Consider the following 16,682-nt stretch of genomic DNA (forward strand, 5'->3'; position numbering starts at 1 on the left):
GATTCTAGTCAGAACCATCAAATCTCCATGACTTAAACATGTATTCTGCTCTCCTTATGCTACAATGAAAAAGCCTAGAGAAAAAAAAATAGTAGAAAAGTTACATTATAACCAAAATGATATTCCCTTAAACCCATCAGTTTTCATGTAAACTCTGTCATTCAAAGCTGCTACAATTTACTTAATTTACTTTTTTTTGGTATTTTAATAACATTTTATTAGAAAAATTTAATATCTGTGGATGGCAAAATTTTAAACTCCAAGAAGCACCAAAAAGTGTCATATTTTCTCTAATTTTGTGATTTTCAAATGTCCTATTAGGATATGGTCTATGGCAGTTCTTGAGGAGAGCCATTATGACTCATCAGAATTGTCATCACTATTTTGGCTCAGTTTTTACCAGAATTTGTCCCTGTGCACATACCTATCCCCTTGGTCACTCATACCTAAGCCAGCTTTGGGAAGCTCCACAGGTCTTCTAGAAAAGCCTTGCTGGAGAGATGCTATGTATTTCATCAGAGAGGTTAAAGACAGTACAAATCAGCAAATGAACATCACAAAATACTACTCTTGCACCTACCCAAGGCCTAGCTCAGGCCTTGATATCCACCTTATTACCTGTGTTAGCGGATTAAGATCTAGCTAACACAAACAACTGACACTAGAATTCACTTCATATTACCCTACTTCTCTCTACTGGACTACAAAGAGAACTCTCATTGATCAATTTAGGTGTAGACATCTACAGAGAACATGTCTGAAGTTATGTTTGATAAATCCTAACCTAAACGACATCCAGAAAATTATTTCCTATGATGTTAATAATAACCATAAGTATTTGACCGCGTGCCTTATTTACCCTTTTAATTCATCCAGTGTAAGCTTCCAAGCCACAATTCTTGAAAAACTCCTGATGAGAAGACTGAGGAGTCTCAGCAGCTTATGTATCGTGGTCTAACCAATTTTCACCTTGTCTTTGTTAAATGAGACAGACTGACTTAGAAACACCTCATCTTGAGTAGCTTCCTCTAGTCTCTGTATTACATCTTACACTTTTGATACTCTCCTCTCCAGGTTTTCAATCCAGAGATGTGGACTGAGATCTGTGCTTCCTCAAACTGCACCAAGAGACACCACTGGCTTACAGCTAAGCTACATCTTTACATAAGATCTTCACAAAAACCTCTTGCAAAAAGCTTTCAACTGTAGTTGTAGAGCTGCAATTAGCAGTTTGCTGCTGGGAGAAAAAAATTCAATATACAAAAGAGATGAAATTGTGACTAAATACACAAAAGAACTCTTTAATCTAGCACTTCAAACATAAACTGTTTTGCTGTTTGTATCTCCAGTCACTGAAGATGAGGCCATTGTATTCAGGATACAAATATATCACAGATGAAGTACAACTACCATTCTGTGTTCTCTTCTTTGACCATAGAGCCTCATCCTTTTATTTTCTCCTGCCTATATAACTTTGCCCTAATTTTTAGCTCTGTTATTATCCTCTCATTACTTTGGGTCAGAGGCATGTGTTTTTCTTCCTGTTTAAAATTCATGTCTGGGTCAAGGAGAATGCCATGTTAAGGAGCAATGTGCTTAATGAGCTTTGCTGCAATTTCTACTTTAACAGCAATAGAAAAACCTAAGATAGGAAAATATGCTGTTAGGTACACTGAACTAACAACTATTACTTTTAAATCCCAACAAAGGATCATTTCTAAAAGAGATACAAACATCTACCAAAGCACCAGACCATGGATATACACCAGGATCTCTGTGGATTTTTTTTTTCAGGAGTATATGAAATTTGGTCTTTGTGTCACATTTATGCCACATTTCCCTCTTCAGTTTTTCAGCATTTGATCTGTAAAAATTTTACTGCCTTCAGCCTGTTGGCTCGCACACCATGCAACTCCAGCCTGGCAGTAATGAGTAAACCATGGCCAGAACTGCTTACTTCACAACCACTGAAAGCAGATGTGAGCAATTCTCTGAACCCTGTGAGGATATAAGGTTATGGCTGGCTGGAATATTCTTCCTTTTTTCCCCTCAAAAAACAAAGGTTGGTTGTACCATCTTCTGATATATTCAATGATGGCTATCACAGAAATTGAATATCTCTCCCTTTCTCCTTTATGCAAACACATAGACATTTATCTTACTCCTTTCTCTCTTTTTTTCCTACTGCCTCACTTCCTTCCCAGCCTTGTGTTTATTCCTGCTGTTTTATAATGTACCTTTATCAACTCTCTTGTGTCTCTTTAAGGAGGAGGAAAAATGAGAACATCCTCACACTTTATGCATGTGATTCCATAAATATTATACAGGGACATGACTTTTCACTTGGCATTTTTTTTCAACTGAAAGCCAAGTTGGATCTGCAAACACAGATCAGGCTTAGCAACGGGGAAAAAAAGGCAGGCAACAACAAAATATCTGACCAAATATGTAAATTAGTTTATGTAAAAAAGAACGATAGATGAGGGTTTGTCAGGACACAAAAAAAAAAAAAAAAAAGAGTAAGGAGGAGTATGATGGAAGGCCATCATACCACAGATACAAAACTTGTAAAAGATGAGACTTCAGCCAACACAGGAACCTGAGGGCACTATACTGAATAAGCCATCTAAACACAAAATGAGGTGAGGTGATCTTTACACAACATCTGTGTCTGCAGGGCGGGTCTTTGAGCACAGCCATGCATTGGGGATTTATATTGGTTCAAAAGGCAACTGGACTACAGGAAAACAAACCCTATGTCTACTGGTCACAGTACTAAAAGAAAACACCACTGTGTATTTGCTCTATGCAGCTCCCTAGCTGCTTCCATTGGACACCAGTGAAGAAAGATGATGCACAGACAGTGGATTTTTGTCTGAAGAATAAAGTAACTCTGAGGCATGTTCGCAGGTTAAGGGGAGTTTGAGAGTTTGCTCTGCTGGATTCAGACCAGCACAGCACCCTCTTATGCCAGAAGAACTCTCTGTTCTGTGGTCTAAGGTAGCACAGATACCTCAAATTAGCTTTTCCAACATAACACCTGTGTAACTGCAGATTTTCCACAACAAAAATTCAAAACCATGAGTTACATAATTTTTTAACTGTTAGAGGGGCCAGAGCGCATTGAAGCACTGCCTATGCCAAACAGGCTCAGGTAACAGAAATCACATGGAAATGCTTCACATATTATAATTGTATGACAGAATGTAAGCTTTACATTCACACAGATTCACCAGGAGAAGGGGTGGAGGCAATTTTGAGGTGCTTCAACATTTCTACAATTACAACTGCAGTATGAAAAGAAGATCAGATCTTTCAAAAATTTTTGTACTCCCTTGCAAAAAGCATACATACACATTAAGACTTGAGGTTTGAATTTTGGAAATCAATTGCCAAAACCCACAGGATTTACCTGAAGAGGCCTAGCTTATCTTTCAGCATCCACCACAAACCTCCTCTCTTCTTTTCAGAGGGTGTCTGCCAAGTGAAAAGGTTACTCATGGAATTTAGGTGGGGGCTGGAATACTAAACAGTGTTACTGTCTACATGAAACCTGTGAGAAATGCATATCTAACTAATTTTTTCCCTCTATTTTTCAGAGGGTAGTTTACTAAAAATAAATACTGTTGAAACAGCCCTGCTTTTGGATTAGGCATTTCATCAGAACAACCCCATCAACTATGTGTTCTAAATTTATATGAAAAAAAGTTGCTTTGCAATTCAACCAACAAGATATTCTAATTTTAGATGTCTCAAGAGAATGTGTTTTTTCCTTGACTGTTTTAACCTTTTTTTGACGCAAATTTGGCATATTTTCTTCCCTACTCTCACTATTATAGTAGTGCAAAGACATGGATCCAAACACCTCTTAGCAGCAAGGTTTTGTTATATCCAAATTAAATTTCTCTGAGACATGAAAATTATTTGTGGCAAGCAATACAGTGCTCTGTACTTAATAACAACATTCTGAACAGCTGCCCTAAAGCAACAGACATATACTTCCTCCTCCATTATTAAAAAGTAATTTAGTCCCTTCATAGGAAAAAAAAAACCAAACCCAAACACCACAGGTTGAATGGTACAGCCCAACAGCAACAGAAAACCTCTGAAATTTTTTTCTAAGGAATTACCAGGAATTAAGGTGGTATTTTCCTCCTCCTTCCTGATTTTCACCCCTCTAGCATGGCCAAGTAGAGGCAGACACAGTGTGTCATTTGGGGAGAGCAACGCCTCTACAGAATCCTTTCCACTTATCCAGCAGCTGGCCACAGCCCTGATCAAAATTACATCCACAGACCAGCAAGTTCATCCAGCCAAAAACTAGAGTCTTTAGCTTAAAGACTCACAACAGCTTTCACAAACAGAACACACAGTTCAGACCCAGAATGTGAATCCAATTGCTTAAAATAAAACAATTCCAACAAAATAGGCAAAGAAATATTCACAGAAAATACATCAGGTTAAAAAAAAAATTCTATCAAATACAGCATGCAACTGACTTTCAAATACATGATGTGGACTGCTTCTGGAATCCCAACCACTATTTACTGTAAAATGAAGGAAAGTTTTTTAAAGTTAAGAAGATGAAAGCAATAAGAGTCTTCAGTTTTTCAGAACCACACTCAGAGTCATTATATAAATTATGATCATATTGCAACATAAAAATTCAGGCAAAGCAAAAAACCATTCCTGAGTTGCCCCATTTTAAAACATTCAAGAGCTTTTGAGCTCACAGCCCAAGAAATGGAGATATGCTACTTTTCTGCAGGTTAGCTAAGCTGTTTTAACAGAAATTTTGAATTAAACAGATGCTAGGCGTGTTTACACAAGACTTATTTCAAATTAGGAGTGGTTGACTTGAATTTAAGTTTGGGAAAATACATTTTTAAGCTAGATAGATAGCTGCCATGCTCAAAACACAGTGAGTGATTACACAGAGTTCTGCACTAGGTCAGCTTCATCTAGGCATCACTTTTCAGAAAAGCAGCATCTCTGCACAGCCATACATTTTCCCCAGAAAACAGGTCATACATACTCCTGTCTTTGCCTTTTGAAAAATCTTGCCCTACTCTTCAAATACATAGCCCCATACTCCTCACATGCTGCCAAGCAACTTCTCTATCTCCTGCCTGTGCAGAAATAGATCAACTCCAAATGAATGTGTCCACACTCCATGCAGGCAGAACCTGGCCTCAGCAGCTTTGACCCAAAAAGCTGTAGCTTGTGTTCCCAAGAAAGGTTCATGGGGAAATAAAGGGATACAGCCAGCAGCAGCATCCCAGCTGACACTAATGCTGGCTGCATGAGGCCTCTCCGCCTATTTTATCCAGCATAAAGACAAACCAGTTATGGTCAATATGTTTAACTTCAAACTGTATCAAAGGAGGGAATTTTAATGCAGTGACATATGTGACAGCTGAGAGCTGAGTGCACACAGCCTCTCCTCCCAACTCATTCACACAGGGTCATTACAGGCATAAACTGTATATGAAAGCAGCTCCACCTCTCAGAGCTTGTACCTCCTCGCTACTCTCAGATTACCAGTGAGCAGAGAACTCGTCATGCTCCTGAAACTATTAATATGGATGGCTTCCTCACAGCCATTGTATTCATTTTTAGAGCTCAGATCAATGTGCTAATTATTTTAAAAAGGGAACAAACATGAAATGACAATTTAAATGAAAGGAAGGCAATAAATATGAACTTCTAGCCTTGTTAAAGCATCTTCTTTTCTTCTACTTTAAGAAGCTTCTTAAATACATACTCAGCTTTCTGTTGGTAACAAGTTTCAGTACTGGTCAAACCCAGAATGTGGGATTTACCAGGCTGAAAGGAAAAAAAAGACCAAAAAAAACTTGTTGACACTGACAGGGACCTTGAAGTAAAGACATGCAAAGAAAATATTCATGATCAGCAGACTCTTAAATTGATTACAGAATGGCCTTCATCTAAACAGCATTATTTCAGAGTTTGGGGGTAGACTTTACATTATGAGCCCCAAATGCAGTTCCAGTAGGGAACATACATCTGTCACTCTGCAGACATGAGTCATTACCACCACAGTGTTCTTGACACACCCTCCCAATTTACAAACAGATGCATATTTTCATGCATGGACACACATCCTCTTTAGGGAAGAATATGGTCCTGAAAACTACTGAACTCTCCTCTCCTGAAATGACTCTAAGGGAGCTGATAAAAAGCCAACAGTTCTTTGCATAGATGCAAATAACTATGTATAGTCTGAAAACAAAGAGTCACATTTTATTGGTATGATCCAAGTCTATGAGTTGGCAAAAATTATTTCAAAGATTTGTAGCAAGAAGCAGGGCAACCAAGATAAATTGCAAAAATGAAGAAATAATATGGTCTTTCAGGTTTGAAAAATCACATACAGCTCTAAAGCAGGCATAACCTGGACTGAGTGTTAAAAGAACTGAGAATTGCTGAGCTTATCATAACTCACTTGTGTTAATCACATTAGACAACTTGAGAGCAAAGGATGGCTGCCACACATGGTAGAGGAGGGAATGCTGCCAAGTGGAGAGCAATTAAACAGCCAGCCCCTGCAGGAAACTGAGACAGGTAATTATTGCTTTTGAACACTGAAGACCAGAGGTGATGTAAAGAATATCATAATACAGCATAAAACTAACATGTCTACTATGCCCATGACTGCATTAATCTAGTAATTATACAGTTCAGTTTATCTCAGATAATGCAAATAATTTGAAGGTCTTCTTGACTCCTTCAGGTACAGTGTCCTCATAGGGAAAAAATATAATTTTTTTTTAAATTTCATTGCATCCAAATTAAATTCTTGAAGGCCTGAGCAAGACTGTTACTTCAATCTGGGTCTCCTCTGAGGAGGCAGATGGGAGGAGTGAATATGCTGGAATTAGGTAAAGGGACTTGAAAAGCTCAAATTCAGGTGCAGTAACAATATCCCCACTGAAAGCTCACTGTAAAAGAGTGAGCTGGCCTGTATGATCTCCTTAGCCATTGCAAAGGGCAGTGGGATGAACAGATGCACAAACTGCCAGGGAATGGCACTGACACATACTGCAAATCCTAGCTAGATGTGACACCAACATTTTAAGAAAGATACCTTTAACAAAATCAACATGATTATCAAGTTCCTTTAATATTCAGTCCCCAGATGCTCTCACTGTCCTGAGTGCAAAGCCACTCTGTTTACAGTGCTAATACAGAAGTCTTGTAAGTCAAGGTTTTGTGTTTCATTTTCTATTTAACCTTTCAGCACAGAATATAAAATGGCACCCACAAATAATCACGATTCATTTGTAACACAAAGTCTGTTGTAAATAATCCCATGCATTGTTATTGCTATTCCTGGTTGGCATTTAATATATCAATAAGCATGGCTTGTTTCCATCAAAACAATCTAATTATATTCTGCCAAGACACAAACTCTGAAAGAGTACAGATTTATAAAAAAGACACAAATCTTTTTGTGGTGCTCTTCAGACTTCACAGTGTGCGATTACAGATGAAACAACATTTGAAATCGAAGCAGAGCTCAGGCAGAACACTGAATCAGAGATGGTTGTATATTTGCCTTTTTTTTATTAGAACAGTACCTTTTTGTTGGTTGGGGTTTTTTAAATCCTGTCTAATTTGCTTTCATTATGTGAAGGAGAAAAATCAAACACCGCATCTTTTTAATCATTCAGAGCCTATGCAACATACAACTGAATAGCTAAGGCCTTATGAAATCAAAGCAGATGGACTACATTATGTATGTGCCCAAGCATTTTAGGAAAGTATAAGAAGAATTCCTGGGCAGTGGGGACTATAGAAAAACTTGGTTCTCTTGTGTAAACAATGTTTTCCCCAACAGCTGTATTCCCCTTCCTGTTTATTCTTCACTTCTGCAGAATTCTCTCAGTTCAGTCACATCTGTACTTCATTTATTTTTAAAAAATATTTCTTTAGCTATTCTCATAGCCTTTTCAGATTATTAAGACCGAGGGAATTTTCCAAATCTCATTTCTCTTTTCACAGCCTACTCTAGTCATATTTTTTACACTTCGTTTAGGTTCTGAATTCACAAAATGATCCACATGGGTAACAAGCTTTGCCCATATAAACCAGCTTGTAGGGTTTGAGTTTTCATGAGAGCAATATAAATTGTCTAGGTAATCATCTTTTCTTTCCCATTCTCAGAACAATATTTCTGAAAATAGTGTTCAATTCCTGTATTTTTTTAAAATCCATTATTAAATTTAATATTTACACATTCCTATAATTATTAGACATGAGAAAATTCCTGGAGTTTAATTTTTATCACACCATGTTTGAGAGTCTTTTTAATATTGGGACCAAAACCAATTATTACATAAAAGTTAAGACTATTGATTTAAAGCACTGATTTTTTTTTTTTAGAAGATTTGTTGTACTCTGTTGAAACATTTTTTTCTGTTATTTAGATGAACATAAATTTTTAGGATGTGCCTGATGTGTCTGCCTATCTTTTCTCAACATAAATACAAGTCTGAAAATGTACAAAGAAGCCAAATCTACCTTTTTTGATTTTAGTAAGGTTACATGAAACAAAGTTATTGAAAAACTATATTGTATCTGTAGTCTAGAAGACTAATTAGAAGACTAATTTTATTTTACTTCAATGCCATTTTTCAGAGTCTCACCTCAAACTCTTCTTTTGTAAAAATAACCAAACAGATGATGAACCATTTCTCAAGGGTAAGCATTAATCTCTGGAAGCAACCATATTCTACAAGCAATACCTCTAAAGATGATGTAATCTGTTCCAAGAAGTCTGTTTCTATTTTTAAGTGGCATACTCTCATTATGCTTTTAAAAGGGCACCTCCATCACACATTGCTACTTTGCTTTTAACACAGTAACAGTAATCAGTGATATTTAATATACACGAAATGGCTTCAGAAAATAATTGATTTTGTATCATTCTGTACTCTGAGTCCTACAAATGGTACTTGAAATGGTAATTTAAAGTTGTAAGACTATAAAAGGCTTTTACTGTGAAGAACATTTCTAAAGGTACGTTTTCAAAAGAGGGACATCTTTCCTAACTGCCTAAAAATGCTTGGGCATTTTGTATGTGAGATATCTCGTAATGTTTTGGTTTCTCAGCTTAATGTTACTAAATATGATATTGGAGAAGCTGGAAAGAACATTATAGCAGAAACTCCTCAAAGAAAACAGGCTCAGCATTGGAACTCCATCTGCTTTTACAAGGAGATGCAGTAATCACAAAGCAACAACTACAATTTTGATTGAAGAGCACTTTTTTAATGTGCTTTGTCTTTCATTACCCCAATTTCTTGGTAAATCACTAAATTTAGCATTTCCAACACCATATACTTTCATATTTAAAAACCTGACTTCAAAACCCCTACTCTGACTGCTATTCCCTACCAGAATGAAACCAAACCTACTCTTGATGGCACAGGCATGTCACAAGAAGAGATATGTGTAGGTGTTGCTTATCATCATATCGTAAGAGTGGGCTGTTATCTCTCTCTCTGCTATCACACTGCTACCTAAGATGTGGATCTCAGGGTGCAGTTTGACACCATCTTACTAATTTTAGAGGAGACACAGCTACCTTGCAGAGAGTATTACTGCATCTCCTGAAGTTCACCTATTCTTCTAGAAAGTAGCAGCAGCAATCCAAATCACTGAAGAGAATAGGTGGGGGGCTGTTTTGGTTTTTTTAAAGGAAGATTTTGAACCAAGGCTGACAAAAATCATATCTATTAATGCGAGAGGCTTTACTATCCCAGATTCACTCCTAGCAGGTATTAAGAAAGCCACCATTCTTTTTTCACATTGCAGTGCCACACATATCATATCCAGCATACAGTCTACTGAAGCAACTCATTTTTCTGACACCTCCAAAGCCCAGACACCAACATGTGCTGTCTCGCATGCAGGGGCCTATATTATTGTCACCTCAAGATAAAAGTGCATAAAGTTATTCAGATGAAGTTGGAATTTAATGGGGAAGTATCATCTAAAATCAAACAGAGATGACTACTGTCTAAAACCTTTTTTTAGAATTGTTTTTGTTAGTTTTTGTTAATGTTTAAACCCCAAGGTTGATCAACAGTGACTATCCTAGCTGGCTCTAAACATCCATCAATTATACTGCTACTTGTAACTATGACAACTTAGAGTCTTTTATTTAGACCATTGTGACTGCCATGGCCAAAGATGTTTTTCTTTAACATGCTGGTGTACTTTGCTGTTGGAAAACCAAAAGACTTTCCAGCTTAATATCATCTGCAGATGCAAATAGCATTAGCTATTTTCTCTTGGTTGGCTTTTAACAATTGAACTAGAACATGACCAACAAACAGCACCACAAAACTTCTAATAGGGTCACCCTCAAATGAACTGCTTTATTAGATATAGAAAAATACTTGGAAAATATATTACAGATGTACAGATTTTGTCCTGGCAGGAAGAGAGTTTAATTGATCTTTAAGTTGTTTTCCATCTTTTAATTCTATGATCCTCTGAATCTTTGTTTAGTGTTCCTTGGTCAATATTCTCAACTATCAGCTCCTGAGAGCTCTTATTTTTCTAGTATAGTTAAAATCACTTTTCCAGTAATCATTCATAAGGAACTGCAACAATGCAGATTTGCAATTTGTTTTCCATTAAAAGAACAATTTGAGTAAAAATGCAGAAATATAAAAAACATCAGCATGTAATGTTATTTATAAACCTGTGTTTTCACTTGCTCTTCAGTTTGCTACCTTCTAAATGCCTACAGATTTCCTTTTCACTTTATTTTTACCAGGAACTGAAATTTAGTTCCCAAGGATGGCAACTGCCAAGTCTGTCCTTATGTCAAAGATCAGCTTCATATTTGGTTTTTCTCCTTTCCTAGGCTTTTTGCATTTTCTGAACTCTCCAAGAGTTTTCAAAAGAAACAGAGAATTAAAAAAAAATTAAAACAATACTCCAGCACATTCCCACTGTGCCTTTAGGTTTGCTGGGCTGTTAGCAGCTGATGTTACTGGATAGGGGAGCAGCAGGTGATGCTGTAATGTGGTACAGCACCTTTATCATCACAAAAGCCAGAGTGCCCTCATGCCCAGCAGTGATAACAGGCAAGGGGAGAGCAGGGGAATAGAGTTGTAGGTCCTGAGCCTTCCTGACAGGCTGCAGCAGATGTATCTGAGCCATGCTTGCTGAGACCTTTACAATGAATACATATAGTCAGTGTTTCCCTTATGATCTTTTAATCAATAGATTTATTTATATCTTCATTATTTCCCATCTATCCACAGAAGTTTTAACTTTCAAGAAATAAAAGATATTCAAGGAAAGCTTGCACAGGTCAGCCATTCCCTGTATTGGTACATTTATAATAACAGCAGGTTAAGTTATTATGTCACTTTGAGATCTTCTGGTTGAACTTTTCTTCTTCCCACTTTCCTTTTCTCTTGACAGATTTATCTTTAAAATTATTTTAAGCGCATTCATTTTGTTTCAAGTATATAAACAACTATAACTAGAAAGAACTGGAGATAAAATGCATCCAAACAATTCAGCTTTTAGCTTGCAAGTTCTCAACATCTGCATGCAAACCAAGAGCTGGGTGGCAAGGTGCAGTGCAGCCTGTCTCAGGGAGCCCAGCATAGCCACTGGGTATTTACAAAGATACTTCAGCTATGGTTCAAGCCTCAGAATGAAGGGGAAGCAGAGGGAACGATGGAAGCAAAACACAAATATAGAAATGATTAATCTGCTTTATCAATGTAGCATGATAAACAACCTATCGTGCCACAGATGTAATTTTCTCATAGCTAGCTTTAAGGTCAGCATGACAATTTTTTTCAGCTCTCACTTTTTATTTGTTAGGGATGGCACTGAAATGTACAGGTTTGATGAGAAAGTCTATATTGAACTGTACTTGAGATAGCACAGCCAAAAAATTGAACAGCACACCATCCTGTGACCTGTAGGCTGCATGTGGAAGGCTGTTGCCTGGTCTCAGTTTATCCCTACACACTGTTGCATTCCTGCTCAGAAAATGCATAGAAAAGCTTCACCATTTCAGAGCTGGAAGAAGGACACCAGTACTTGGGCCATTTGGTCTGTATTTTCACAACATCACAGCATAGTTCATGTTATAGTGTACAGTCTCCAGGCAGATAAAAGAGACGAGATTTAAGAACTTTAAAAACCTGATCAGTGTGGAGAATTTGGTAAAAGGATATTTGCTCATTAACATTCTTCTATATATCACAGCACTGTTTAGATGCTCTCAAGGAACACTTCAAACTCTGAACTTGGGATGGAAGACCGCTGTAACTAGAACAGCACTGGACTGTTCATAAAAACTGCTAATAGGAAAAAAAAAAAAAAGTTACATAGCATTTATAGAACTCTGCAGGGAAAAGTAAATACCTATTTCCTTAGTTTGACTCAAGTAGCTACAATTACATAGCTATCTTCAAACAACAATGTAAAAAGGCTGCTCTGCAGTGCTCCGAGACACTCTGAAAGGGGTAGTGTTGCTGGGTCTTGCATACTTAGACTGACGCCTTAAGAACAGCATTAGAAAATTCTTTCAAGTACCTCATTGTTTTGAAAGAGAGCTACAAAAATGTCAGTGTTTTAACTCAGATTTTATCAACTCTGAAAATACTGACTCAACTATTGATCTTTTAGCCTGAGCTATTCTGAGGGAAGGTATGAAAACCCCATCTGGATTGATTTAGCTTTGGTCTCCAAAAACAAGTACCATATCTGTATACATAATGATACATTAAGGATTACATTATAAATGGCTACATACTTGAAAAGCAGTCCTTTAACTAAATGATATAAATACTGCTGATGTGCTAGGTGCATTAAAGATCATTAAACAAGCACTGTTTACTAGAAATAAAAAACCCCAAAAAACGTTTACTTAAGTAATACTTTGGATTTTTACAATCAGAAGTCTGAAGAAAACTTTCTTTCAAGTGCTCTGACAGGATTAGCTTCACTAACTACTTGGTGATGTATCAGTCAATATGCAGCTCCAGCTCAAAATGCTTCTCTCTGGCAATGGTATATTTAGGAACCAAAAATCTTACATGAGTAATTATAAGATCTCTGTCGACACAAAACTAGCATAATTTGTTAAATTGTTACAGATCCAAAATAAGCCCTAAAACCTCAGCATTACACTGCCACACTATGGCACAATTAAGATCTGCAAGCAGAAATAGAAAAAAAGACAATAAAAACTCCTCTATTTAGAACTACAGAATCCACCATTAATTTTTGTAAAGGACTAAAAAGAAACTAAGATCTTGCTCAGCAATAGCTACCTAGGAACATTATGCTTGTGGATTTTATTTCAGTATTTTTCCCCCTGATTAAAAACCAAAAAGTTTACTTGCTGCAAGTATTAAATCTTCAAAGACTAGTTTGATATGCCTGTTGCACAGATGGGAAATGTGGGAAAGTGGATACCAGGGGCATTTCTTTGCTTTGTTGGCTACAAAATGTAGAGCTTTTTGTTCCTTGCATTACAATGCGAACTGAAAGGTTTTCAGTCGACAGCCAGTTGGACAAGAGAAATGTTCAGAAGACTTTCAAGTTTGGCCTTTTTAACTATTTGAGGTCATGCTACAGAATTTTAGAATCTACTTTTATTTTTTTTATCTCAGAATGTAATTTATTTCAGATCTAGAAATATTTAAAAATACTTACTATTTCCAAATTTTTGCTACTAAAATTTTGTAAGAACTTTAAAAAAAAAAATCTGTTTTTTGCTGACCTTGAAGCACAGCAACTCAAGATGTCCAAAATTACACATCTAGGTTTTTATCTACAGCAGCTCACTGCACAAACCATATGTTATTTTAATTACTTTGCCATTTATATAATTTATGCTTTCCAAGGCACTTGTTTTGCCAGAAAGCTATAAATCAGTTTTCTATGACTATTACCAGTATTGCTTTATTCATTCTAACATTCCACTTTTAAGTGTTTTCCTAATAAATCAAACAATATACATAAGCAATCAGCTGAGGCCAAGACCATACCAATTATTTTACCTGCAAGAACTTGCCATTACAAACATTTCCCATAGGGCATAATAAAAATATATGTCTGGTGCCACAAGACTTACAGGAATACCCTGTACTGAAGCATTAAATAAAGATTAGATGACTAACTGGGGTACTATTTGTTCCATCCCTTTCTTAATTGCTATTGTCACCACTTTGGTTTACAAAAAATAGCATAGTTGCATGCCAGTCCTTTCCTGTTAGGATGGTTTAATCAAGCCTTTAAAATCCACAATTATATACCTTTTATCTTCAAACACTTTCAGTTACAGACTGTTCAAGCCATCAATTAACAGGGCTTTCTCTTTAATACATTACCTATCTCTAAGCCACATACATATATACATGTACACTTTAATACACTTTTCTGTCATTAGACCGCTGCTTTCAATTATGACACAATTTCTGTAAATTTTTTTTCTGCCTTTACTCAAAGCATGAGCCACTTGGTTATACCTAAGATCCTAAGTCTTCCTGATAGCCAGCATCTATAAACAGCCAACTGTGAACATTATAGACTTTTAACAAACTTGGCTCTAGGGCCTCACTAGAAAATGTGAAGTCTCATGTGCATTCCTGAACTGTGACAGGATCAGCCTAAATAAATTCTATACTCTCACCTGGTAGCAAAATTGCAGCCTACCGCCCATGACTTGTGATTTTGCAAGTCCTTTGGGAGGGGAGGAGTTTAGCAAACTTGAGTGACACTGAATGAAGGCTATTTATGGAGAATGCCTCCTTAGCAGTTTTAGTGTTTAGCAGTTGCCAAAGAATCACACTGAACTGCATCAGAAACCTAAAAATAAATTCCAGATTTGCAACTCCTCCCCAAAATCTAACAATAGCGAATTTTGGAAATGTTGGTCTCTAACTGCCCTAAAAATTTAGCAGCAGATAAATTAGGTAGAGCCCTTCTGTTACTGTTTTTAGTTGCAAAAATTAATATTCTCTTCCCCCTCTGACAGCAGATGTGTCTTCCTCTATTAGTCATTCAGGTGTCATCACTAAATATTTAAAATTAGATAACCTTCTTCAAAAAGATATATTATTTAAATTATAAAGATGTATGCTGAAGTTGAACATAGTATTAAAAAATGCCTTTCCTTACAGCCCCCAAAGAAGAGGTTAGGACAAATGGCATCCTTACTGCTTCTTAATTATGCCCTCCTTGGAAGAACCAAAACCATGCTTCATTGTCATCCATTAGGCAATCCCTTCTAGGAAACTTCATACCTTCCTGAACTTTTCCATCTGCTTATAAAGATCTGGATCCAGCTCCTGAGACACATCTTTCATCCAGAGTAGAGCTCCTCTGTATTCAGTCCGATACTGCTCCATTCTGTTCACTGTCAGCCACGTGTCTGAGATGGCCCTGTATCTGAAAGTCTCCACTTCTTGATACAATCTACTGAGAGGAGCACGGAGTGCTAATCTGGGGGAAGTTATGAAACAGAGGAAGGAGAGGAACATGTTAAACATGTTGTTCCACAAAGGATTAATACAACTCCTGAGTTTACTAGCACTCAAAAAAAACATACACAGCTAACACTGTTCAATTAAGTTCCAGTGTACGTTCAGATGATTCCACCACATGGTTGGAGGTACACATGAAACAGAGAATTTTGAATGAATATTGTGTTTGCAGCTCTTCTGTTGAAATAGTAACTTTTTAATTACACGTGTGAGTGGAAAAGAAACCTCTTCTACTGTGCCTTTGTATTTTAGTTTGACAACTTGTATGTTATTACCATTCCTCTTCACAAGTTTCATGCAGCAACTATAAAAATATACCCAAGGTAATTTATTACGGGAAAAGTATCACAGATGTATCAGGAATGTCATGCTAAACATCCCAAAAAACACTTCCATTAGCCTTTTAGTCTTCAAATGTAAAAGTAAATAAATAAGTCATCTGTCAGGTAGATATTTATCTGAGTTTTTCTTTGTGGGTTTTTTTTTTTTTTTTTTTAGTAACTGGAACAATTTCTTTGAAGGACATTATCTTTTGGTAGATTTAGACATTTATCTAAATGTTTCTTCTTACAACCACACTTTGGAAAGGCAGTAGGGGACACTGTTGTCCTCCCTATGCCATCACTTCAGCTCCTAATGGGATCTCAACACTAGACAGGATTACTCCTTTTGCTTTGCTTCCTCCCACTGCTTCTGCTTCCCTCTTGGTTTCCAGCAGCACCTCATTGGAATGGGTTCAATCAGCTCCACACCAGCAGAGAGATAGTTTAATGTGCTAGGAAGTCCCTTGGCATAAGAGAATTTCTAATTTTGACTCCAGTACTTCGATATCTTGTCTTGATCTCCAGCTACTGAGCTAGCTACGAGCATGAAACATAAATAAAAGCAGCCCCAACTTCAACAAGAGTTTGAGGATAGCTCAAAAGAAGAAAGAAAAATGTTTTTATTTTTATGTGAATTTATTTGAAAAGATGCCTTAAAAATGTACTGGGCAAGAGCTATAATAATATGTGAATTTAATGTGACTTGTTTTTTTTCCACCATGTTTTTTCTCATTCCACAAATTCTTACCCAGATATCCAAAAGAAAGTTTAGTTTATGCAGATATGCATTGAGATTTCTATTAAC

General features: G+C 36.7%; 1 protein-coding gene across 7 annotated transcripts in view; it reads right to left on the reverse strand.

Annotated features, from left to right (window-relative positions):
• ICA1 (islet cell autoantigen 1) overlaps positions 1 to 16,682 on the reverse strand; it is a 66,420-nt gene that overhangs the window by 30,903 nt on the left and 18,835 nt on the right. For all 7 annotated transcript variants that reach the window (XM_038127381.1, XM_038127385.1, XM_038127383.1 and 4 more), the window contains one exon: positions 15,315 to 15,513. In XM_038127381.1, the coding sequence (XP_037983309.1) occupies positions 15,315 to 15,513 (199 nt within the window). The remainder of the gene's footprint in view (positions 1 to 15,314; positions 15,514 to 16,682) is intronic.

Source organism: Motacilla alba, chromosome 2, assembly GCF_015832195.1.
Source record: "Motacilla alba alba isolate MOTALB_02 chromosome 2, Motacilla_alba_V1.0_pri, whole genome shotgun sequence".
Classification (NCBI taxonomy): Eukaryota; Metazoa; Chordata; class Aves; order Passeriformes; family Motacillidae; genus Motacilla; species Motacilla alba.